General features: G+C 47.5%; 1 protein-coding gene across 1 annotated transcript in view; it reads left to right on the top strand.

Annotated features, from left to right (window-relative positions):
• Nucleotides 1-26,038, top strand: part of LOC142467572 (uncharacterized) — a 74,728-nt gene that overhangs the window by 10,220 nt on the left and 38,470 nt on the right. The window contains exons 2-4 of the mRNA XM_075573490.1: nucleotides 22,413-22,529; nucleotides 23,079-23,171; nucleotides 23,923-24,256. Coding sequence (XP_075429605.1) covers nucleotides 22,413-22,529; nucleotides 23,079-23,171; nucleotides 23,923-24,256 — 544 coding nt within the window. The remainder of the gene's footprint in view (nucleotides 1-22,412; nucleotides 22,530-23,078; nucleotides 23,172-23,922; nucleotides 24,257-26,038) is intronic.

Raw genomic sequence — 26,038 nt, 5'->3', positions numbered from 1 at the left:
ACTATTGTCATATACATAGTATCAGTAAGTAGTTAGACTGCAGTGGTCTCACAGTTAATTACTGTATGTCTGAGGAATATCCAGACTCACAGAGGAAGTCAAAAAATAATAAAATTTTATTAAATCTAAATAGAAGTTTAAAAACACATATACATAATTAAAAATCCCTATTGCTATGAGTGGTGGATATGTATTGATCCCAAATCAAAGGTGTAATACCTTATATACACATATCTGGACTAACAGAATCACAGCTGTATTTCAGGTCTCTTGACCAAACAGGCTCAAAATTGCAGATGTAAATTGATAGGAAATAGTCACACTGTGGTCACCAGAGGGGGTGTAGACAGGGGTTTGTGGTGATCAGGTAACGGAAACCATATACATATATATAGTGTTCAATGCTGTTATATCAGAACATAAATTGTGTACATGTGTCTACCGGTTGTAGCATAGACTGAAAACCGCTGGTATAATGAACCCACTGGGTCTCTTACACACTTAAAACCCGCTATGCTGTGCTGGGGGGTTTAGATCATAAACCAGGATCACCCAGATAAGCCTTGCATTAGGAGCAAATGTCTATATGTGTGTAGTCATGGAGCAAAGCATATGTATAGCAATACCACAGCGAAAACGAAACTTCTATGGCGCCAAATCGACTCATAAGTGCTGCCTATGGATCGCGCTATTTGCCTATTCACACCGCGAGCTGGCTGCCATGATAATGGTGTTTGTCAATACAAGCCTGCTACTGGAGCTGGTTACTGAAAGTCGCCACTCAGATGACGTCACTCCTGTGACGCCTTACGTCCCGACGCACGTTTCACGTGTCTACCACGCTTCTTCAGGGGGCGGAGGGTTTTAAGTGTGTAAGAGACCCAGTGGGTTCATTATACCAGCGGTTTTCAGTCTATGCTACAACCGGTAGACACATGTACACAATTTATGTTCTGATATAACAGCATTGAACACTATATATATGTATATGGTTTCCGTTACCTGATCACCACAAACCCCTGTCTACACCCCCTCTGGTGACCACAGTGTGACTATTTCCTATCAATTTACACATGCAATTTTGAGCCTGTTTGGTCAAGAGACCTGAAATACAGCTGTGATTCTGTTAGTCCAGATATGTGTATATAAGGTATTACACCTTTGATTTGGGATCAATACATATCCACCACTCATAGCAATAGGGATTTTTAATTATGTATATGTGTTTTTAAACTTCTATTTAGATTTAATAAAATTTTATTATTTTTTGACTTCCTCTGTGAGTCTGGATATTCCTCAGACATACAGTAATTAACTGTGAGACCACTGCAGTCTAACTACTTACTGATACTATGTATATGACAATAGTGTGCGAATAATAAGGGTTCCTTCTCTATGATCAATACTCTTTGATCACCACCGTTACTACTGTATTCAATACCCTTACAGCACCTGTCATTGATATCTAAACGGCGACAGCGGTCTACTTTACTTATTCATTATATGTGGTTATCTGTGCCCTGTAGGTGGACATAGATAACAACATTGGCAATGAATGGGCAACATAAAAAAAACCCATTAAAACAAAAAAACACAATACAATAATTTAAAACAAACAGTAGCCAAATAAGGCATTGATTCTCACTGGTTATCTATACCCTTAACGGGGGTACAGATAACCACAATGGCATGGAATGGGTAACATTAAAAAAAACCCACTCAAATAAAATACAATCAAAGTCTTTCTTACCCTTGCTGTGATGAAGGCTTTCATCCTCCTCATCCAACTGCGGCACCAACGCAGCAATGATCCTAATCTTGAAGAACAGTATGATGCGCAGAAGTCAACGAACCGCAGTTGCTTGAAGAGGAGGGCACGTTGAGGGCATAGATAACCACAGTAACAGCCAATGCCTATTTTGGCAACTGTTTGTTTTATTTTATTGTAATGTGTTTTTTTTAAATGTTGTTTTTTTTTACGTTACTCATTGATTGCCATTGATTGCCATTGTGGCTATCTGTACCCCCTGTTGAGGGCATGGGTAACCACAGTGACAAACAATGGTTTTATTGCCTACAGTTTATTTGAATGTTTTGCATTGTAAATCTAATTTTATTAAAATGTTGTTTTCTACTCAAAAAGTGCTAATAGCCATATTACTGCTACTAGGACTTTTGCCCGTGTGTGTTGTAATGTGGGTATATGGTGATCCTTCATCCTGGCAGGGGTAAATATTACTTTTATTTACTATAGAGTGGCTTGATACTGCTTTATTTTTAATGGGCAAGTGTCCTTTTATCCAGATCTGGAAAAGGGGGATTTTTTCCCATTACTGTGTTTGTAGGGGTGGGTTGTTGGTAATAGAGGGGGTGGGTTGCCCCATTGAAAGCATAGATAACCACAGTGACAATTAATGGATTAAATGGATATTGGGTCTTTTAATAGTATTGTATTTCATTGTATTGTTACTGTATTGTCTATTTAAATGTGCTAATATGGTAGCACCTTTGCCCATTCCTGTGTGGTGGTGTTGTTGGTGATAGAGGGTGTGTGTGAAGGGGGTAGTTTTCCCAGGGTGGGTGGTTAGACCTTGCAGGGGGGTGGAGGGTTAACCTCTCCACAACCTTTGCAGTTGCAACCGCTAAAGTAAGGGGGGGTTAATCCCTCAAGGCGGTATTTGGCTCAGGTGGGTGGTTAGGCCTCCCGGGTCACTACCTTAGTGGTAATTACTGCTCAGGTAATTAAGGGGTTAACCCCTCATGCAACCCTCTTGGGAGGGCTAACTACCCACCCTGGGCCAAATACAATCTTCATCCACCCATTCTAACACCAACAAAACAGTTACTGCTATTTAATCCCTTCATTATCTTAGAGGTTAGCCACTAAAGTAATGAAGCTGGGCTGTAATGGTATTCTTATTACATAGGATTGAAGCAGGGGCTCTACGGGGGCTCTACGGGGGCTCTACGGAGCTGAAATGAATGTTGGTCAGTTCCGGAGACCCCCGAATTCAATCTGATGTATTCGCCTCAATATGCACATTTCAATTCCGGTCTCGTCACCCTTCAGGTACTGAGATCAGAATATGCACATTTCAGCGGGGATGTGCATATCAAAGCTACCTGAAGAGCATCTAGTTTAAAGAACATGCGAGTTTGGGCATTTTTTGAGATACAGTACCACTCAGTTTCTCATTGCAAGAGTGCGGCCGATCGTTAAGAAGCCGTTTCCAAATAATTTTCAGAGCTCTCTGAATAGCTACACATGCAAACTCACTTGGAAAGTGCACTTAAAAATCGACACTGATCAAAGTTTACTGAATCAGCCCCTATGTATATTTCTTCCACATTAGCTCACGCAGACGGCATAATTTTCTCTTTCTCTCTCTCTCTTTCTCTCTTTCTCTTTCTCTCTTTCTCTCTTTCTCTCTTTCTCTTTCTCTTTCTCTTTCTCTCTTTCTCTCTCTTTTTCTCTTTCTCTTTCTCTCTTTCTCTCTCGTCAGAATTCCATGTATCCCATTTAAAAAAAAATACTTTTTATAAGCAATAAAAATATAGAGGATAAAAAAAGTGACACATCTTCTTTACAACACAAAGTAAAGAAAAGAAACACATGTATTTTATATGTGTGACGACTCAGGGGATTCCTGCCCCTCCTGGTCCCTCTCTCCCATCTCCTGTTACCTCCTCTCCCTTACCTTCTACCTCTTCCCCTTTGCCACAGCGCATGCCCGCAGGTCTCGCATACCCACGCGGTCCCTGAGCCCCTCCTATGATGCTCCCCGCTCCCACTCTCCCGCGGTGCCTGCATTATTATCCACTCCCTTACCTACTCCCAGCGTGGTGCCCGCGGCGCTCCGTGAGCCTAGTGACGCGGCCTGTGCGTGCACTCCCGCAACCCACGGAGGGCGCGCGCACACGTTCCTCCTCTGGGCTCCCTGGCGCGTCCGCTCCCTCCTCTCGGTCCCTGCGGTCCCTCTCTCTGGTGCTGCCTGTGCGCGCCTCTCCTCTGCCCACGGAGGGCGCACGCGTACGCTCCTCCCCTCAGTCCTTGCAGGCTGTCACTGCGTTGCAGCCCGTGCGCGCGCATCCCCAAATTACAGAGGGCGCGCGCACATGCTTCTCTTATCCTGTCCCTCATGTCTCCGCCTCCCAAACCCTGTAGGCCAGGGGTAAGATACCAGCCAAACATGATCTTATAGATGTTTTCCTTAATTGTGGTGCAAAGGGAAGTTTCTGAGGCTGCCTGCCAGATTTCCTCCCAAGTCTCTCTTTCTATATCGACGTTAAGGTCAGCTGACCATCGCAGCATGTAGTCGTGCTGTGTAGGGGACGTTGAGCGCATTAGGATATTGTAAATATCTGAGATGAGTCCCTTCTGGTAGGACTTGTCCTCACACAAGAGTTCAAACGTCGTGAGAGTGGGGTATTCTGGATGAGGGCACGTAGTTCTGACAAAGTTTCTAATTTGTTGATATTTAAAGGTGTCCAATTTTGTAATTTTAAATTTGTTCCTCAGTTCTTGGTGGCTCAGGAGCTTCCCTAGGCTCAGTACGTCGGCAATCGCCTCTATACCCCGTGTGTGAAAGTGGGCGAACAGCTTAGATCCGCATCCTGGAGGGAATTTAGGGTTATTAACAAAGGGGGTGAGTTGTGAGTTTGTGGATGTGAGGTTAAATTTAAGTTTGCAACTGGACCAGGTATCCCACGTGAATCGTGAGGCCTGTAGCTTAAGATTGTGTAAGTGGCCATCTCCTCTGTTCAGGCTCCAGAGGCAGGCTTGCAGAGAAGGCAGTTTGGCACACCGAGTTTCCATTCCCACCCAGCAACATCGGGTCGGGTCTGCGTTCCACATTACTACCTGCCTGAGCTGAGCGGCTAGGTAATATTTATATAGGTCAGGCACCCCCATCCCTCCTCTGGATCTTGTGGTCATCAGGACTGATCTGGCTACCCTGGGTCTCTTACCCTGCCAAATGAAGTGGAGTAGTCTATTCTGTATATATTTTAGATCGGCGGCCGGGACCTGGATTGGGAGCGTCTGGAATAGGTACAACATTCTTGGGAGTATATTCATTTTGGTAGAGATCATCCTCCCAATCCATGAGATCTGATAACCTTCCCACCGATCTAGATCCCTTTTGATCTGATCCCATAGTTTCGGGTAGTTATCCCTATATAGGTCCCGATAGTGCCTAGATACATTAATTCCCAGATACTTAATGCATGAGGGGCACCATCGGTAGCTGAAATTTAGCTTGAGGAGTTTGATTATGGGGTCGGGAAGACTAATATTTAGGGCCTCAGATTTGTCGCTATTTATGTTATATCCTGATACCTTTCCAAACTCCGTCAGTTCCATCTGAAGGTTGGGGAGGGAAGTTAGGGGTCTGGTCAAGGTCAGGATAATATCGTCAGCGAATAGGGAAATTTTGTATTGTTCAGTGGCCATAGGTATACCCTGGATGTTTGGGTTTTGTCTTATTTTGGCCGCCAGTGGTTCAATCGTGAGAGCAAAGAGGAGAGGGGAGAGGGGGCAACCCTGTCGGGTACCATTTCGAATGTGGATTTGTTCCGCTCCTCCACCCGATAGTCTAACTGAGGCGGATGGCGTTTGGTAGAGCGCCTGGACACCCGTAAGAAAGGAGTCCCTGAATCCGAATTTTTTTAATGTTTGGTCTAGGAACAGCCAGTCAATTCTGTCAAATGCCTTCTCTGCATCTAAGCTTAGTAACATAGCTTGTGAGTCTGTAAGGTGGGCCTGGTCAACAAGGTTAATGATTTTACGGGTATTGTCTGAGGCCTGACGGCCCAGGACAAACCCGACCTGGTCCATATGTACTAGTCTCGGGAGAATTGGATTAAGTCTGTTCGCCAATATTTTACTATATAGTTTTAGATCATTGTTCAACAGTGAGATTGGTCTATAGCTACCGCATTGTGTGGGGTCCTTCCCTTCTTTAAGGATTATGGCCAAATTGGCGGACGACATTGAAGATGGGATAGGACATCCTTCTAAAAATGAGTTGAACAATTGTAAAAGGTGGGTGGACAGAATGGGGAGAAACTTCTTATAGTAGGCATTTGTGAAACCATCAGGGCCCGGTGCTTTAGAAATTTTGGAGGCCTTAACGGCCCATTCTAGTTCTTCCGCCGTTATTTTGGCGTTCAGGAGAAGGAGTTCCTCCTCTGTTAATGAGGGGAGGTCGCAGTCAGCTAGATAATCAATGGTAGCCGATAGCGCCTTCGGGTCTGGGCTAGCAGAGTGAGCCCTTAGGTTATATAATTTAGAGTAAAATTTAGTGAATTCCTCTGCAATTTTTTTTTCATTGTATTGGAGCTCACCAGCACTATTCCGGATCGCCGTTATTTGCGATCTTTTGTGTATGCCTCGTAACTTGCTAGCAAGAAGTCTATCGGCCTTGTTCCCTTTATCGTAATACCTCTGACCCGTCCATTTAAGAGCTTTTTCGACACTGTCCATTTGAATTATTCTTAAGTCGCTTCTGGTAGAAGTCAACTGTTTATAGATTTTCCGGGAAGGGTTATTTTTATGCTGTTGTTCTAAACTTATTATTTTGTCTGTTAGCTCTTTGGTTTGTTTAAGTTTAGTTTTTTTCCTATGGGAGGCAATCGAGATGAAATGCCCTCTAATTGTCGCCTTATGGGCTTCCCACAGGCTCGCTGGAGAGGTAACAGTACCTATATTTGTCCGGAAATATTCCTTAAGGGATTTTTTGATCTCCCGTACTGTCTCCGAGTGATTCAGTAGGGAGTCGTTCAGTCTCCAGGAATACGAGGTTGTTTTCACGAATGGAATGGATAGGGTCAGGGTGATGGGAGCATGATCTGACCACGTGATTGGGCCGATGTCAGTATCTAGGGCGGCTTCTAGGATGTTCTTGGTCGCAAGAAAGTAGTCTATACGGGAATATGTCTGGTGAGGGGCCGAGTAAAAGGTATAATCCCTTTGCCCCTGGTGTTGTGTTCTCCAAATGTCTAAGAGTGAGAAGTCCCCCATTATGTCCTTGAATTTTTTCCCCAGTCTTTGTGACTGGGTGGAGTGTTGTCGCCCTGGGAGGCTCGATTTATCTTCTTTAGGGTTGAGAGCCATATTTAGATCGCCTGCAATAAGTAGTGATGATAGGTATTGGGGGTCAATTTCTGCCAGAACTGTTTTTAAGAAATCTGTCTGGTTCTCGTTTGGGGCATATAGGTTAATAAGGGCGATTGCCGAGCCTGAGAGCGAACCGTAGACCACAATAAATCTTCCCTCTGGATCTGCCTGGATTTTAGCAAGATTAAATGGGGTGCCCTGACGAATCAGAATGGCGACCCCTCTGCGTTTACTACTATATGAGGCAAAGTAGCTCATCGGATACACATGCTGGAATGTTTTAGGCGGCTCCCGAGATGTGAAGTGTGTCTCCTGGAGGAAAACAACATCGCCTCCCAACCTCTTAAGTGCCTGTAGGGCCAGGCGTCTTTTTCTGGTGTTGTGGAGGCCCTTGACATTTAGGGAAGTAAACTTTAGAGCTTGTTGGCGTGACATTCTGCTTGGGATGGACGCAGACTAATTGTAAACTTTAAGTTAAGATGGTAGCTGGACAGCCAAGTGGGACGGGGGGTAGGGTGGGAGGGGAACCGCTGGGATAGGATCAGCGGATGTAGAAAAGAGGGAAGGTACACTACCGACACACTTTATTGAAGTGTGGTCGGTACCGCAAGCCGGGAAATCTCCCGGCTTGCTAGTGGCCGCCCCTCGGCGTGCCGCGCGTCATAGACGCGCGGTCACGCGTCATCGGGAGCGTGCGCCCGCTGCACGCGTGTCCAGGGGCTCCCCGAGGGAGCCCTGGTGTCCCGCGATCGCGGGACAGCGGCAGGGGGTTCCGGGGGACCCGGCGGACCCGGCAGCGGTAGGGAGAGCGCCCCGATCGGAGGGCGCTCTTCCGCTGCTTCGGCGTGCGCCCGTCACACTCGGGCGCGCGCCAGGCTACTGCTGCGGCACAGAACGGGCAAATGCTCGAATAAACTGTGCCGCAGCAGTAGACCCTATTGGGGTCTGTAAAGTTTGAAACCGATCTGGTTTAAAGACCGGTTGGGGTGGTTTAAGACCCTAGGGGGGCGGGTCCGACGACTGTCTCCAGTAAGGGTGGGCCGAGTAGAGACCCTTAGCTATTGGGAGTTACAGCCAAAACATGCAGACCGTGGGAGTCCTAGAAGATTGGATTTCTCTCCTGTATGGGCAATGTGGGGAGTGGGCAGGCGCTGGGCTGCTCAGTTCTAGGGGTGGGCGGTGGGGGGGAGGTGAGTGGGGGGGGGGGGGTTCAGGGTTAGGCTGGGTAGGGGACCGCTTCTGGGAGGAGTCCGATTAATGTGTTCCTGGCTTCTGTACTGTGTGTACAGGCGCTCATATAGTGTACCTTGACCGCTCGGGTGGGTGTCTATAAGTGTTGGATGAGCCTGAGGTCTCTTGGGCCCTCCCGGGGCGGTGAGGTTCGGGTGCATCCCCTCCGTGGAGTGGTCCTTGGTGTGAAAAGAGGGGGAAGAGAGTAGGGTGGGGGGGTGGAGGGGAGGGTGTGGGAGGAAAAAAGGGGGGTGATACGGGAGGGGGGAGGGGGTTGGGGGGGAAGATAAGGGGCAGAAGGGGGGGGAGAGCAGTTCTGACATATCCTAAGCATAGCATTCAATACCAACATTTTACCTCGTATTAGATAGGCTGTGTGTATACAATGTTTGACAGATTGGTTACATACACTACTGAGCTGAAGCAGTCCACTCCTAGGCTTCCTTGGAACGGCGGTGGGCACCTGTGATTTTACAGGAGGACGAACCGTGGGTGGGGGAGGAGGGGGTGGGTGGGGTAGATTGATCATAGGGGAAGGGAAGCGGACTGGGGGGCGATGGGGGGAGGGGGGGTCTGGGGGAGGGGGGGGTTGGGGGAGGGGGTGGGGGGGGAAGGGGGGTTGAGAGGGAAAGGGGAGGGGGGGGGGTGCAGGCTTAAACATTGATCCTTGCGCAGTGTTCACAGTTTACATTTAACAATATAGACATCAAACATTTGCCATAGTACCGGTGTTGTATGACCTTTTGTGGTAAACCTGGGCAAAGCGTCGGACAGATGGGGGGATAATTAGGGGGGGAGGAAGGGATAGGGGGTAGGGGGGGGTACAGGCTTATACATTTAAACATTGAATATTGTACGTAATCTACATTTAGCAGTTGAGGCAACCGACATTTGCCATAGCACAGACGCTGTGCGACCTCGTGTGGTAAACCTGGGTACCGCGTCTGTCAGGCCAATCCGCGTGAGCGTGTCCAGTCGAACAGACGCGGGGGTGAGTGATTCAGTCCGAAGGGGTCGGGGGAGGGTAGGGGGGGGGGCAGGGGTACGGGGGGGGGGTGGTGTGGGGGGAAGGGGAGGGAGGGGGGGGGGGGCGGGGGGAGAGTGTGACCCTGGGCAATGAGTCATAAGTAGTGAGAACATTTTTGCATTACAGTTAGATGAATGACGAATAGGCAGAGGCATACGGATCAGCTGGAGGGGAAAGAAAAAGGGGGGGGCGGGAGGGCCGGGGGGGCAGTGGGACAAATGGGGGTGAGGAGAGGATGTTAGGGGGAGGGGGTGGAAAAGGGGGAGGGGGTGGGAAAGGGGGGAGGGGGACTTTAGAATGAGGGGGGGGGGTGCTGTTCCCGGATCGGGGAGCAGGGGGGGAGGGTGGTTGGGGGGCCAGGGGGGTTGGGGGTGGAAGGGAGGGGGAGGGGTTGGGAGTAGGTGGGGAGAGGGGGGGGGTCCGGAGGTGGGGGTTGAGAGAGGGGGTGGGGGGGGGGGGGGGGGCGAGGGGAACCGGCTTCATCGTGGAACCCAAAGCATTGTGCAGATGGAACATTCAAGTATGCAGGCACCAGATACTACGGTAATACTAAGTTAGTGCAGACTTTTGTGTCCTGTCAGTAGAATGTTGTATATGTGACTTTATTCTCCAGTAGATGTAGCTGGGTTGTGGCTGGAATACGTGGCCCCTCTCTTGGAGTGGATGGGGTGGGGGGGGTTGAAGGGGCAGCTGGGAGGGATTGTCCTCAGGGGTTCGGGGTGGGGGGGAGCAGGGGTTTGGGGGGACCTCTTGCTGGGTGTGGTAGAAATTTTTATTGAGATCCATTTTGTAGTTGATATCCAAAAATTGTTAGAAAAACAAAATCTACAAAAAGCTTATGGGAAACCAAACATACCCTTAGTGGTGTGGTAGACCTCTTGCTGGGCATGCTATTGTGGGGAGGCGGGACATTGCTGACATAGAGACATATGGGGGGAGGTGGACGGGGCATGTGCGGGGCACTGGTACAAACTGGTACAAACCCTGGCTGTCAGCGTATGTCTGTTGTGTTTCTGGATCGCGGTTCCTGGGTTCTCGCGGTGGGGGGGGGGAAGGGGGATCGGGTGTCCTGAATAGGGCTTTACACCGTGGCCCCGCCCCCCCGTTCGAGGGGGGGGGGAGCGTTGAAGAAACCCCGGCCGGGAGAGAGAAGGGGGTGATAAGGGGATCCTCCGGAGGATGCCGCCGGGGAGGGCCAGCGGTCTGCGCCGGGTGGCGTCATCACGCCCCGACGGCACAGCCACCGCTATGCTCAGGCAGCGCAGCCGTCGCCGGCGGGAACCCATCGCGCAGCGCGATGACGTCAGTCGGCGCCCCTCCGACCTCGGCGGGGCTCGACTCGCTGGTGTGAGGCCTCCTCGGGCGCCATTTTGGTGAGCGACCAACAGAGCGACCGCGGATCGGAGAAGGACCACGAGGAGGGGTATGGACGCTCCGGCCGCCATCTTGGGAGACTGCGGAGTTGATGTCGGTGTGCAGGCAGGCGGGGATCATGCTCCTCAGCGGGGCTCCGGATTCAGCTCCTCGTCGTCCTGTAGCTGGATTGTCCTCATTGAGGTCTCAGGGGCTGGCTGCAAGATCTCCGGTGAGCCCTGGGTCGAAGGGAAGGCCACGAGGGGAGGTAAAGATATACCCAGCGCCATTTTGGGGTTGTTTTTTTTTTTTTATTTGTTGTGGGATGAACAGTGGTATTCTGCCGGCTGGAATTTGTGGGTAGTTCTGTGCGGTCCCTCATTTTTCCCGGATTTGCCTCTGTCCCGCAATTCTCTCAGAGGTCCTCACAGGCATGTCGTCTCTCTCTCGGGGCCGGTCACCGGCTGAGTGGGCAGGTTGGAAGGGGTCCTCTGGGAGGCCCAGGGCTTTAGCGAAAGGTGCCATGTCCTCGGGGTGCCTAATTGTTAGGTATTTGCCCTTGTGGGGGACCACCAATTTGAAGGGGAATCCCCATTTGTATGTTACCCCTTTTTCTCTCAGGAGCAATGTGAGGGGGCGAAGAGCCTTGCGTCGATCTATGGTTAGTTTAGAAAGGTCGTTGTAGACCTGTAGCTGTTCGCCTCGGAACGCGATCGTGTTTCTCCCCCTGCTAGCGCCGATCAGCTTGTCTTTGGTTGAGTAGCTGTGCAGTCGCACGATCGCGTCCCGCCGGCGATTAGGGTCCTCGGAGCGTGGCCCCAGAGCTCTATGCGCTCTGTCAATCTCCAGGTCTCTTGGCTCAAGGTCCAGGCAAAGGAGAAGGAAAAAATCCACCAGGTAGGCCCTCAGGTGCGCAGGCAGGATTGCCTCAGGGATGCCGCGGACGCGCAGATTCTGGCGGCGATCCCTGTTTTCCTGGTCTTCCAGGCCATCCCGTAGGGTGTTGATTTCGTGGCCCAAGCGGATGATTTCGTCGTCAGCCTCTGACTGATGATGTAGGGCCTCGTCGAGTCTGGCTTCTAGCGTGGTGGTACACTCCTGGAGGCCATTGATATCCTGCCGGATTTCGGCCACCGCCTCCTTGATGTTGGTTTGGAGTGAGCGCTGTAGTTTGGCATGTAGTTCCTCCAAGTATGCCTTCGTGATTCCCCCCTCAGCGGGTGGGGGGGACTCGGCGGGGTGTGCTGATTCCGTGGGGCCTTGTGTGCCTCGTGGGCCTGGAGTCTGGTGGCCATCTTGCCTCTTTCCACTCACTTCTGCAGGCCGCTTTGCAGGGGTGAAGAAGTTGGCTCCTCCGTGAGTCGGGGGATTTTCCCCTTTATTAGCCATCCTGCCGTGTTTAGGAACCTTTTAGGGGCTTTTTATAGGTTTTTGGTCGGGTTGAAACTCCTTAAAAAGTAGGTTTATTCAGGAGGGTCTCAGGAGCTCTTCCTCTACCCGACTGTCCTGGATAACGTCATAGACACGCCCCGGACACGACTATTTTTACGGACACCCCAAGCGTTGCAAGTATCATACTAACTTTCTTCCAACAGGCCCAGCAATGCTATACCACACTCCGGGCTTGCTCCCACTGCTGTAGGTGTGTGGTGTCATACCGTTCCCACCTCAGTACTGGGGTCCTGTCAGGTCTGCGGGCGTACAGGCGTGACATTATGCAGAGCCCAACAAACGCAGACCCCCCTGAGGTGGGTACAAGTATTTCCATAGAGGCCTTACAATTTGTCAGCGAACAGCTGTCCACTGTCTCCCAGCAATTGGCTACCTTCTCCCTTCAGGGCGGTACCATGCCTTCTACGCCACCAGAAACCACCAGCTACGTCAGTCCTGCTCCACGGATTCCTTCTCTGAATCGCTGTGATGGGGATCCCCTCGCCTGCCACGGTTTCTTAAACCAATGTGAGGTGCAGTTTGAGATGTCCCCCTCCCTGTTTCCTACTGGCCATGCTAAAATTGCATATATATATGCTCTGCTCACCGGAGATGCTCTCGCTTGGGCCTCCCCCCTATGGGAGCGCAAATGCGAAGTAACGCAAGACTACCCGTTGTTTAGACGAGAATTTCAACTTGTGTTTGATACTCCTGCATGGCGTGAGACAGCCGCCTTCTCCCTTTTTCATATTTCTCGGGGCCGAAGATCAGCTGCCAAATACGCCATTGTGTTCCGTACGCTGGCTGCCGAAGTCCAATGGAATGATGAGGTTCTCTCCGCCGCGTACTGGCACGGACTCTCAGATTCGTTGAAAGGCGATCTTGCTACACATGCCCGGCCTACGTCCCTGGAGGAGTTGATCACCCTGAGCATACGCATGGATCAGCGTACGCAGGAACGACGGCACGAAAGACACTGTTCCCGTTCTCCTTCCTCTGTTGTTTCTCACAGGTCGCCCACTATTCCTCTCCTGGCCCTAGAGGCGCCGGAACCGATGCAGGTCGGCAGTCAACAACTCCAGGCAACCGAGAGAGCGCGGCGCCACCAGAACAGGCTGTGTTTCTACTGTGCCTCTTCGGAACATCGTCTCTAGAACTGTCCCTTGAAGCCGGGAAACGGGCGGACCCAGTAAAGGTAAAGGGGCTTCTACTGGGTACTGTCTCTCCTTGCCCCTCTACTTCCAAAGCTCTCCCAAAGCAGTTTCTGCTTCCAGCCACGTTGGAGGGTCCTAACCTTTGCGTAAAGGTTGAAGCTCAGGATCGGGTGGTAATTTCCTGGACCAGAAGTTCGCATTGGAGAATCAAATTCCCATGGTTAGAAGGAAGAGCCCTATTGGCCTCGATGCCATCGATGGACGACCCCTCCAGCCGGCATTCATAATTTGGGAGTCTATTCCTCTTACCTTGACCCTGGCTGATGGTCATAAAAACCATCAATGTTTTTGAATCTCCTACTGTGCAAATTGTTTTAGGATTGCCTTGGCTTCAACTCCACAATCCGCGCATTGATTGGTCCGGCACTCTGCCTCTCCAGTGGTGCTCGCCCGCAGATGCTGATCCAGCAAAGTCTTCCGTGGCTGTGCTTGCCGCTCTAGACGCCGTTCTGCCAATCTATCAACACTGCCTGCTGTGTACCATGAGTACTTGGATGTGTTCAACAAGGTACAAGCGGAAGTCCTTCCTCCCCATCGTCCGTATGATTGTCCTGTCGATCTCATCCCTGGGACTGTCCTGCCGAAGTCTAAATCTTATCCACTCTCCATCCCTGAGACTGAGGCTATGACTACCTACATTCAGGAAAATTTGGAGAAGGGATCCATCCGCAATTCTACCTACTCTGCCGGGGCTGGCTTCTTCTTTGTGAAGAAGAAGGATGGATCACTGAGGCCATGCATTGACTTCCGCTGTCTCAATAAGATCACGGTGAAGAACCGGTATCCTCTCCCGCTAATTTCTGAACTGTTTGACCGTCTCCAAGGTACCTCTATCTTCTCAAAACTTGACTTAAGGGGTGCCTATAATCTCATTCGTATAAGGGAGGGAGACGAGTGGAAAACAGCATTTAACACATGTTCTGAACATTATGAATATCTTGTTATGCCCTTTGGATTGTGTAACGCTCCTGCTGTGTTTCAGGAGTTCATGAACGACATCTTCCGTGATGTATTGGGAACTTTTGTCATAGTCTACCTAGACGACATCCTTATTTTTTCTAAAAATCTGGAGGAACACATTCAACATACCAAACTTGTGCTTTCCAGGCTTCGTTCTAATCGCCTTTATGCCAAGATGGAGAAATGTCTGTTCCACCAGGCTTCTACTGCCTTCCTGGGTTATATCATCTCCAGTCAAGGTTTTTCCATGGACCCAGAGAAGCTGAAGGTGGTCCTCGACTGACCGCTCCCTAATTCGCTCAAGGCTGTGAAGCGTTTTCTTAGCTTTGCCAATTACAGGAAGTTCATCAAAAACATTTCTTCTATTGCTCTTCACATCACTGCCTTGACCAAGAAGGGCGCCAATGTTTCATCCTGGTCACCTGAGGCAATCTCCACCTTTGAGATTCTCAAGAAGGCGTTCGTGTCTGCTCCCATCCTTCGTCATCCGGATACCTCCCTCCCCTTCACCTTGGAGGTCGACGCCTCGGATGTAGGTGCTGGCGCAGTTCTTTCCCAGAGGACTTCTCCCCAAGAGAAAATTCACCCTTGTGGTTTTTTTTCACGGAAGTTCTCATCGGCGAAAGGAATTATGATGTCGATAATCGTGAACTTTTGGCCATTAAACTGGCTCTTCAAGAATGGAGACACCTTTTTGGAGGGTTCCAAAGAACCAATCGCTATTCTCACTGACCACAAAAATTTGTTATATATTGAGGGGGCTCGTCGCCTGGGGTTCCGCCAAGCTAGCTGGTCACTCTTCTTTTCCCGCTTCAACTATACCATCTCATATATTCCTGGTACTAAAAATGTTAAAGTGGACGCCCTCTCTTTTCAGTTCGCCTCTGAGACTGAAGCTAAGGAAATCACGGAGCCTATTCTTCCTGCCAAGTGCATAATTTCTGCTAACAACTTTGATGTGTTGGACGAGATCAACAAGGCTCAAGCCCATATTCCCAGCAGGTTCAGGGTACCAGAAGGACACTTATACGCAGCTCCACGCTTTCGCCATAAAGTGTTACTTTGGGGTAATTCCTCCAGAACAGTTGGTCATCCAGGCTTCAAAAGGACGGCAGATCTCATTAAACTGACTTTTTGGTGGCCTAAAATGAATCAAGACATTCTCAAATTTACCACCGCCTGTCCTGTATGTGCCCAGAGTAAGACACTCCATCATAAACCTTCTGGTCTTCTTTTTCCACTTCCCATTCCAGAACAACCCTGGAAACACATTTCAATGGACTTCATTGTTGAATTGCCCATTTCCAAAGTGATGAACACCATTCAAGTCGTAGTAGACAGGTTTTCGAAACACGCACACTTTATCTCCCTGAAGGGTCTTCCCAATTCTGCCACTTTGGCCGACGTCTTCTCCAAAGAGATTTTCAGGTTACATGGCGTTCCCATTTCTATTGTTTCGGACCGTGGGTCTCAGTTCATCTCAAAATTCTGGCGGGCTTTCTCCAAAAGACTGGGTATCTTTCTCTTGTTTTCCTCTGGATACCATCCACAAACCAATGGTCAAACTGAAAGGATGAATCAAACTCTTGAACAGTATCTAAGATGCTTCATTTAAGACTCACAGGATAACTGGGTGGATCTTTTGCCATGGGCCGAATTCGCCAGAAATTCCCTGAAGAACGAGTCTACTCAGGAGTCACCCTTCTTTATCAACTTTGGCTTTCATCCCTGTAGTCTTCCCCTCTCACCTTCCCCTTCAGGTGTTCCTGCAGCTGACTCGAATATCGCCAACTTACAAGAATCCTGGAAAAAGATCCTCAAGACCATAGAGACTGCGGTTGCCAAACAAAAAACCAAGGCAGACCATCACTGTCAAAGGGGTCCTTCCTTCAAACCTGGCGATCTGGTGTGGCTGTCGTCCAAAAATATTAGGCTCAAAACTCCATCACCCAAATTGTCTCCTAGATTCCTGGGACCATTCAAAATTTTAGAGAAAGTTAATCCGGTGGCCAATCGTCTCAATCTACCTCCCACAATGAAGGTTCCATCCGTGTTTCACGTCTCTCTCCTTAAGAGATATGTTCCCAGTCCTCATTTTCCCGATCCCTCTCGGAGACCCAATCCAGTTTCCACCCTGGGTCAACAGGAGAACGAGATACAATCCCTCATCGACTCTTGCTGGTCTAAAAATAGGCTTCAATTTTTGGTACACTGGAAGGGCTATGGGCCTGAGGAACGTTCCTGGGTACCGGCACATCACATTCATGCCCCAAGACTACTGTCCCAGTTTCACCAGAAATTCACCCTCAAGCCGTGGTTGGATCACTTGGAGATTGATCCTCAAGGGGGTGATACTGTGATGACTCAGGGGATTCCTTCCCCTCCTGGTCCCTCTCTCCCATCTCCTGTTACCTCCTCTCCCTTACCTTCTACCTCTCTCCCTTTGCCACAGAGCGTGCCCCGCAGGTCTCTCATACCCACGCGGTCCCTGAGACCCTCCTATGGTGCTCCCCGCTCCCGCTCTCCCGCGGTGCCTGCATTTACATCCACTCCCTTACCTGCTCCCAGTGTGGTGCCCGCGGCACGGCGCTCCATGCGCCTGGTGACGCGGCCTGTGCGTGCGCTCCCGCAACCCACGAAGGGCGTGTGCACACGTTCCTCCTCTGGGCTCCCTGGCACATCCGCACCCTCCTCTCGGTCCCTGCGGTCCCTCTCGCTGGTGCAGCCTGTGCGTACCTCTCCTCTGCCCACGGAGGGCGCGCGCGTACGCTCCTCCTCTCAGACCTTGCAGGCTGTCACTGCGTTGCAGCCCGTGCGCGCGCATCCCCAAATTACAGAGGGCGCGCGCACATGCTCCTCTTACCCTGTCCCTCATGTCTCCGCCTCCCAAACCCTGCAGGCCATTCCCCTGAGTGTCCCTTGTGTCTCCTCCTCTTCTCTCCCTGACCTATCCCTATTGTCTCCCACTTCTCTCTCTACTCCTCCCCTCTTTCCTATTGGTGTTCCCTCCTTTATTACCCCTGTCTGTCCACTTCTTCCTCGCTCTGCATAGTTCCTGTTTCCCTGTGTGTACCTGACCTATGCTGTGCTCCCTCTGTGTCCCTGCTGTTTCCTGCTCCTGTGTTTCATATTGGATTTCCCTGGCTTTTGACCCCTGCTTGTCCTGGACTACTCTGCTCTCTGGTACCCCTCTGAACCCTGCTACGAACTCTATGATTCTACTCTCTGGACTCCTGGACATTGGCACATGGACACGACTATTCTTACGGACACCCCAAGCGTTGCAAGTATCTTACTAACTTTCTTCCAACAGGCCCAGCAATGCTATACCACACTCCGGGCTTGCTCCCACTGCTGTGGGTGTGTGGTGTCATACCGTTCCCACCTCAGTATTGGGGTCCTGCCAGGTCTGCGGGCATACAGGCGTGACAATGTGTACACACAACACAAGCAAAAGGCAGTAACGCACTCCTGGTTTGTGTATTTGCTGCTTTGAGAGCAGAAATGCCAATATACTGTTTAATGCCAGTTTCCTTTTTTTGGATGTAAATACTGTAGGAAATGAGCTGCTCTCTGCCCTCACATGTAATCACACACTAATCATTGTCTGCGTGTGCTCTTTCAGTCTGCTCTCTGCCCTCACATGTAATCACACATTAATCATTGTCTGCGTGTGCTCTTTCAGGCTGCTCTCTGCCCTCGCATGTAATCACACACTAATCATTGTCTGCGTGTGCTCTTTCAGGCTGCTCTCTGCCCTCGCATGTAATCACACATTAATCATTGTCTGTGTGTGCTCTTTCAGTCTGCTCTCTGCCCTCACATGTAATCACACACTAATCATTGTCTGCGTGTGCTCTTTCAGTCTGCTCTCTGCCCTCGCATGTAATCACACATTAATCATTGTCTGTGTGTGCTCTTTCAGTCTGCTCTCTGCCCTCACATGTAATCACACATTAATCATTGTCTGTGTGTGCTCTTTCAGGCTGCTCTCTGCCCTCGCATGTAATCACACATTAATCATTGTCTGCGTGTGCTCTTTCAGTCTGCTCTCTGCCCTCGCATGTAATCACACATTAATCATTGTTTGTGTGTGCTCTTTCAGTCTGCTCTCTGCCCTCGCATGTAATCACACATTAATCATTGTCTGTGTGTGCTCTTTCAGTCTGCTCTCTGCCCTCGCATGTAATCACACATTAATCATTGTTTGTGTGTGCTCTTTCAGTCTGCTCTCTGCCCTCGCATGTAATCACACATTAATCATTGTTTGTGTGTGCTCTTTCAGGCTGCTCTCTGCCCTCACATGTAATCGCACACTAATCATTGTCTGCGTGTGCTCTTTCAGGCTGCTCTCTGCCCTCGCATGTAATCACACATTAATCATTGTCTGTGTGTGCTCTTTCAGGCTGCTCTCTGCCCTCACATGTAATCACACACTAATCATTGTCTGTGTGTGCTCTTTCAGTCTGCTCTCTGCCCTCGCATGTAATCACACATTAATCATTGTTTGTGTGTGCTCTTTCAGTCTGCTCTCTGCCCTCGCATGTAATCACACATTAATCATTGTTTGTGTGTGCTCTTTCAGGCTGCTCTCTGCCCTCACATGTAATCGCACACTAATCATTGTCTGCGTGTGCTCTTTCAGGCTGCTCTCTGCCCTCGCATGTAATCACACATTAATCATTGTCTGTGTGTGCTCTTTCAGGCTGCTCTCTGCCCTCACATGTAATCACACACTAATCATTGTCTGCGTGTGCTCTTTCAGGCTGCTCTCTGCCCTCGCATGTAATCACACATTAATCATTGTCTGTGTGTGCTCTTTCAGGCTGCTCTCTGCCCTTGCATGTAATCACACACTAATCATTGTCTGCGTGTGCTCTTTCAGGCTGCTCTCTGCCCTCGCATGTAATCGCACACTAATCATTGTCTGTGTGTGCTCTTTCTGTCTGCTCTCTGCCCTCACATGTAATCACACATTAATCATTGTCTGTGTGTGCTCTTTCAGTCTGCTCTCTGCCCTCGCATGTAATCACACATTAATCATTGTCCGTGTATGCTCTTTCAGGCTGCTCTCTGCCCTCGCATGTAATCGCACACTAATCATTGTCTGTGTGTGCTCTTTCAGTCTGCTCTCTGCCCTCGCATGTAATCACACATTAATCATTGTCCGTGTATGCTCTTTCAGTCTGCTCTCTGCCCTCACATGTAATCACACACTAATCATTGTCCGTGTATGCTCTTTCAGGCTGCTCTCTGCCCTCGCATGTAATCGCACATTAATCATTGTCTGTGTGTGCTCTTTCAGGCTGCTCTCTGCCCTCGCATGTAATCACACACTAATCATTGTCTGTGTGTGCTCTTTCAGGCTGCTCTCTGCCCTCGCATGTAATCACACATTAATCATTGTTTGTGTGTGCTCTTTCAGGCTGCTCTCTGCCCTCACATGTAATCGCACACTAATCATTGTCTGCGTGTGCTCTTTCAGGCTGCTCTCTGCCCTTGCATGTAATCACACATTAATAATCATTGTCTGTGTATGCTCTTTCAGTCTGCTCTCTACCCTCGCATGTAATCACACATTAATCATTGTCTGCGTGTGCTCTTTCAGGCTGCTCTCTGCCCTCGCATGTAATCACACATTAATCATTGTTTGTGTGTGCTCTTTCAGTCTGCTCTCTGCCCTCGCATGTAATCGCACATTAATCATTGTCTGTGTGTGCTCTTTCAGGCTGCTCTCTGCCCTCGCATGTAATCACACATTAATCATTGTCTGCGTGTGCTCTTTCAGTCTGCTCTCTGCCCTCGCATGTAATCACACATTAATAATCATTGTCTGTGTGTGCTCTTTCAGTCTGCTCTCTGCCCTCACATGTAATCACACATTAATCATTATCTGCGTGTGCTCTTTCAGTCTGCTCTCTGCCCTCACATGTAATCACACACTAATCATTGTCTGTGTGTGCTCTTTCAGTCTGCTCTCTGCCCTCACATGTAATCACACATTAATCATTGTCTGTGTATGCTCTTTCAGTCTGCTCTCTGCCCTCGCATGTAATCACACACTAATCATTGTCCGTGTATGCTCTTTCAGTCTGCTCTCTGCCCTCGCATGTAATCACACATTAATCATTTTCTGTGTGTGCTCTTTCAGTCTGCTCTTTGCCCTCACATGTAATTGCACATTAATCATTGTCTGTGTGTGCTCTTTCAGTCTGCTCTCTGCCTCACATGTAATCACACACTAATCATTGTCTGTGTGTGCTCTTTCAGTCTGCTCTTTGCCCTCACATGTAATCACACACTAATCATTGTCTGCGTGTGCTCTTTCAGTCTGCTCTCTGCCCTCACATGTAATCACACATTAATCATTGTCTGCGTGTGCTCTTTCAGTCTGCTCTCTGCCCTCACATGTAATCACACATTAATCATTGTCTGTGTGTGCTCTTTCAGTCTGCTCTCTGCCTAACACGTAATCACACATTAATCATTGTCTGTGTATGCTCTTTCAGTCTGCTCTCTGCCCTCGCATGTAATCACACATTAATAATTGTCTGCGTGTGCTCTTTCAGTTTGCTCTCTGCCCTCACATGTAATCACACATTAATTATTATCTGTGTGTGCTCTTTCAGTCTGCTCTCTACCCTCACATGTAATCACACATTAATCATTGTCTGCGTGTGCTCTTTCAGTCTGCTCTCTGCCCTCACATGTAATCACACACTAATCATTGTCTGCGTGTGCTCTTTCAGTCTGCTCTCTGCCCTCACATGTAATCACACACTAATCATTGTCTGTGTGTGCTCTTTCAGTCTGCTCTCTACTCTCACACGTAATCACACATTAATCATTGTCTGTGTGTGCTCTTTCAGGCTGCTCTCTGCCTAACACGTAATCACACATGTAATCACACATTAATCATTGTCCGTGTATGCTCTTTCAGTCTGCTCTCTGCCCTCGCATGTAATCACACATTAATCATTGTCTGTGTGTGCTCTTTCAGTCTGCTCTCTGCCCTCACATGTAATCACACACTAATCAGTGTCTGTGTGTGCTCTTTCAGTCTGCTCTCTGCCCTCGCATGTAATCACACACTAATCATTGTCTGTGTGTGCTATTTCAGTCTGCTCTCTGCCCTCGCATGTAATCGCACATTAATCATTGTCTGTGTGTGGTCTTTCAGTCTGCTCTCTGCCTCACATGTAATCACACACTAATCATTGTCTGTGTGTGCTCTTTCAGTCTGCTCTCTGCCCTCACATGTAATCACACATTAATCATTGTCTGTGTGTGCTCTTTCAGTCTGCTCTCTGCCCTCGCATGTAATCGCACATTAATCATTGTCTGTGTGTGGTCTTTCAGTCTGCTCTCTGCCTCACATGTAATCACACACTAATCATTGTCTGTGTGTGCTCTTTCAGTCTGCTCTCTGCCCTCACATGTAATCACACATTAATCATTGTCTGCGTGTGCTCTTTCAGTCTGCTCTCTACCCTCACATGTAATCACACACTAATCATTGTCTGTGTGTGCTCTTTCTGTCTGCTCTCTGCCCTCGCATGTAATTACACACTAATCATTGTCTGCGTGTGATCTTTCAGTCTGCTCTCTACCCTCACATGTAATCACACACTAATCAGTGTCTGTGTGTGCTCTTTCAGTCTGCTCTCTACCCTCACATGTAATCACACACTAATCAGTGTCTGTGTGTGCTCTTTCTGTCTGCTCTCTGCCCTCGCATGTAATCACACACTAATCATTGTCTGTGTGTGCTCTTTCAGTCTGCTCTCTGCACTCGCATGTAATCACACACTAATCATTGTCTGTGTGTGCTCTTTCAGTTTGCTCTCTGCCTAACACGTAATCACACATGTAATCGCACATTAATCATTGTCTGTGTGTGCTCTTTCAGTCTGCTTTCTACCCTCGCATGTAATCGCACATTAATCATTGTCTGTGTGTGCTCTTTCAGTTTGCTCTCAGCCCTCACATGTAATCACACACTAATCATTGCTCTTTCAGTCTGCTATGTGGATTTATTATAAAAAGGCAGACTATTTAATGAATCTCTTCCTTATTGCAGACGTTTCCCAGGAGGTAGAAGAATGGGAGGTTACGTATGAAAATGTGAATGAACTGAGAGACCAAAGAGAGATGGTGACACCTTCCCCTGCAAATACTTTCAGCAAACATGTGCAAAGTAAGAGGTTTCCAACACACCTCCTCATTGTAACTGAGGTCCTTCATATTCTGACAAGTCTAATTCTCTCGTACACTCTGCTGCTATAAAGGGTTTCTGGCCCTTTCTAGTGACATTGTTACATTGTATATTGTATAGAAACGTGAAGTTTTCATCAGGTCCAACGCAGACATAGAAAAAAAATATCTAGTGCGCCATCTGGTGGACACATACTGCCCACAAATAATTTGTCTAGCTGTCCATGGCTGGCCCGTGGGCGAGCCCTCGGGAACAAGGTGCCCACACGGCTGTAATCTCGTGCCCCGTCACGGTCCTGAAAACAATAAGTCTGCCTACTGTACATCTTCAGATAAATGCTAAAGACGGGTAGGTAGATAAATAGATATTAAAAATATTGCACCAGACTTATAAAGGCAAAAATATCCAAATGCATTTTCTGATAATCCTATTGATTGATAAATCGATTGCAGTGTTTTTGCTCTACCTTTGCCCTCATTTTTAAACAGGGACGGGAGACTGATTTTGATACACATCGTGCTTTGTTTTTAGATTTATCAGCTCTCTGCTGTCAGTACCGCACTGCGTTTTTACTGCTCATCTGCCTCCTTTTGCTGGCTGTCACCATCGGACTATCAGTGCGCTGTGAGTACCACCTGCATTTCCATCACAAAGTGTACCGGTGTGTGAATCATTGCAAGGCGGCCTATAGTTATAATGGTATTCTTCAGTAAGGAAGTGCGGGCTTACTATACACAAGTCCATGTGATCAATTAGTACAGCTCAACCCCGTTACAACGCGAATCCGCTTATAACACGATGCAAGCGCAGCTCCCAATTTTCGTATTTATGAATACTTTACACCACGATTATTGGGATCTTAAATACTTTATTGTACAATGCATACACTTGTACATTATTTCTAACGCGATCCACTTATAACGCGATGTGATTCTTTGGACCCCAAGCACAGCGTTATAAGGTGTTGAGCTGTATTAAGTATAAGGGGACGTAAATAATAATAATTATTAGAGTTGTCTACTGTCTATTAATGAAGAGATCTTACAATTAATATGAGGAGTCAAATGGATTATATATAAAAAAGCGATTCTTAATAAGGGAAAAAGTTAATGGGATATTAGAGGTTATGCTGATTATCAAGAGATCAGTGGTTGGTTGTTGGAGGAGGATTCAGGACAGTATTCAGTACTTATTATTGGGTTATCAGAATAAAGAGGGATGATATTTATAGTGGGAGGTATAAGTGTTATCAGGTAACAAAGGTTCATCAGGGAATGTGTTGGAAGGTTTTACAGATGTATTGGGGTTTGTTGATGAGTTAGAGGAGTTAGGGCCCTGGTACTTACTGTTGGTCTTGTATCTGTGTGACTGCCAGTGTCCTTGGTGTCCCAGCATCGTGATAGCACTACTGCCCTACTGGAACATCTAAGAGAAGAGCATGGAGCCCTGAATGACAGTTTATCTAACAATATTCACATGAACGAGGCGGCATATGGGGTAATTGAGGAAATGCTGAGAAAGACCCGGGCTGAACTGGAGCAGACCAGGAACTCTCTGAATAAAAGCCAGGAACAGTTGGAAACAACTTACCAAGAGTTGGAAAACACAAAGGAGCAGAAGAATGTGCTAGAATTCGCTTCACAGGGATACCAAGAAGATCTCAGGAAAGAAAGGGACACACTGAGAGACAAAGATGGTCAGCTGGGAAGGTAATTTAGTCACAGGGAAATGTTACATTGCAGAGTAATATATACATTCCCAGGGAAATGTAACGTTGCATAGTAATATATATACAGTAGTAACAGGGAAATGTAACGTTGCATAGTAATATATATACACTAATAACAGGGAAATGTTACATTGCATAGTAATATATATATAGTCAATGAATCAACCTAGTGAATAAATAGTATGAAGGAACGACTGTATGATACGTTTATATATCCAACTTCATGGCAACAAAGGTACAAAAGGTGCATAATCATCTCTGCCCGCACAAAATAACATAGGCAACAAAAGGCAATAATGTGACCAGCTGAAACACAGAGAAAACAAAAGCGCAGACGCACATAGTGAAGTATGTTCCAAAATAAATATATCTATATTATGATGGTAAGATATCTGCGTATATCAGATCACAATAAAATAGGCATTTCATGTACAATTACATGTGTTACCCGGCACCGCAACAGCCACAACACCGCAACGACCAGGAAAGAGGTGTAAACACAACCACTTTCTTCAAGAAAGTCGATACGAATAATCTTTTATTGGCCTCCAGTAACCATAAGAAATCTTGGATAAGTAACATACCTGGAGGTCAATTTATGAGAGTTGAGAGGAATTGCAGTAATGAAACTGACTATGAGAAACAAGCACAATGTCTCTTTCTGAGATTAATGGAGCGGGGATACGACTATAAAAAACTGATGTTAGAATTGGAGAAAGTTAGAAATATTGATCGTATCGTTAGAAATATTGATTAATACCTAAAAAGAAGACAAAAACTGATAAGACTGGTGGTAAAACAGAGGTTCCATTTATTACCAATTATAACTCCATGCATAAACAGATAGAGGGAGTTATTAAAAAACATTGGGGTATCTTATCTACTGATCCGATTTTAAGTGGTCACATTAGCCTTTTCCCTAAATTCATCTATAGGAAGGCACGGAGTTTAAAAGATGCTTTAGCCCCAAGTGATATTGGGAAACGTGTGGATCACAAATCTGGAAAAACTTGGCTTGGTCCTAGTCCAATAGGGAATTTCCCATGTGGAAAATGTTCTATATGTAGATTCCTTCATCCTGAAAGAAAAACATTTAAGTCATGTAATAATTTAAAATCTTATGACATTACTGACTTTATAAACTGTAATACAAGCCATGTAGTGTACTTATTAGAATGTCCGTGCGGCCTGCAGTGCGTAGTCTTAAACTTTGCATTCAAGAACATGTGAGAAATATTAAAAATGCCCTACAAACTCAGTGTAAGTCGCCATTACTCTACTCACCATAAGAAGGATCCATCATCCCTGACATTCAAAGGGATTAAATATGTCCCTCGGAATAGACGAGGAGGTGATAGGTTAAAGGATGTCTCTATTCAAGAGACATTCTGGATATAAAAACTTGAAACCGTGGGCATTAATGGTCTAAATGAAAATATAGATATATGGTGTCTATACTAAATTAATAACGTGTCTTTACGGTCGATTTCCTGTGTTTTGCCTTGAAATTTGTAGTATGTATGATCATGATTAGGTCAACTTTAAACAATCTGATATGTTCTCCTATATATTTACTAACTGATTGTTTGTTTTATTTCAGAGCCATATGCTCAATATATTTTATATTGACAGTTTTTTATTGTTTTTTATTAAAATGTGATATTGTTGTTATATTAATAAAAGTGTATTATCTAGGTTTCACACGTACTTCAACACACTTGATAGGGTTAATTCGATACCACATGGGTTAATCTCTTAATAA

This window comes from Ascaphus truei, chromosome 1, assembly GCF_040206685.1.
Source record: "Ascaphus truei isolate aAscTru1 chromosome 1, aAscTru1.hap1, whole genome shotgun sequence".
Lineage (NCBI taxonomy): Eukaryota > Metazoa > Chordata > Amphibia > Anura > Ascaphidae > Ascaphus > Ascaphus truei.
Note: the sequence above shows the minus strand (reverse complement) of the source record. Positions and strands in the feature narration are given on the sequence as shown.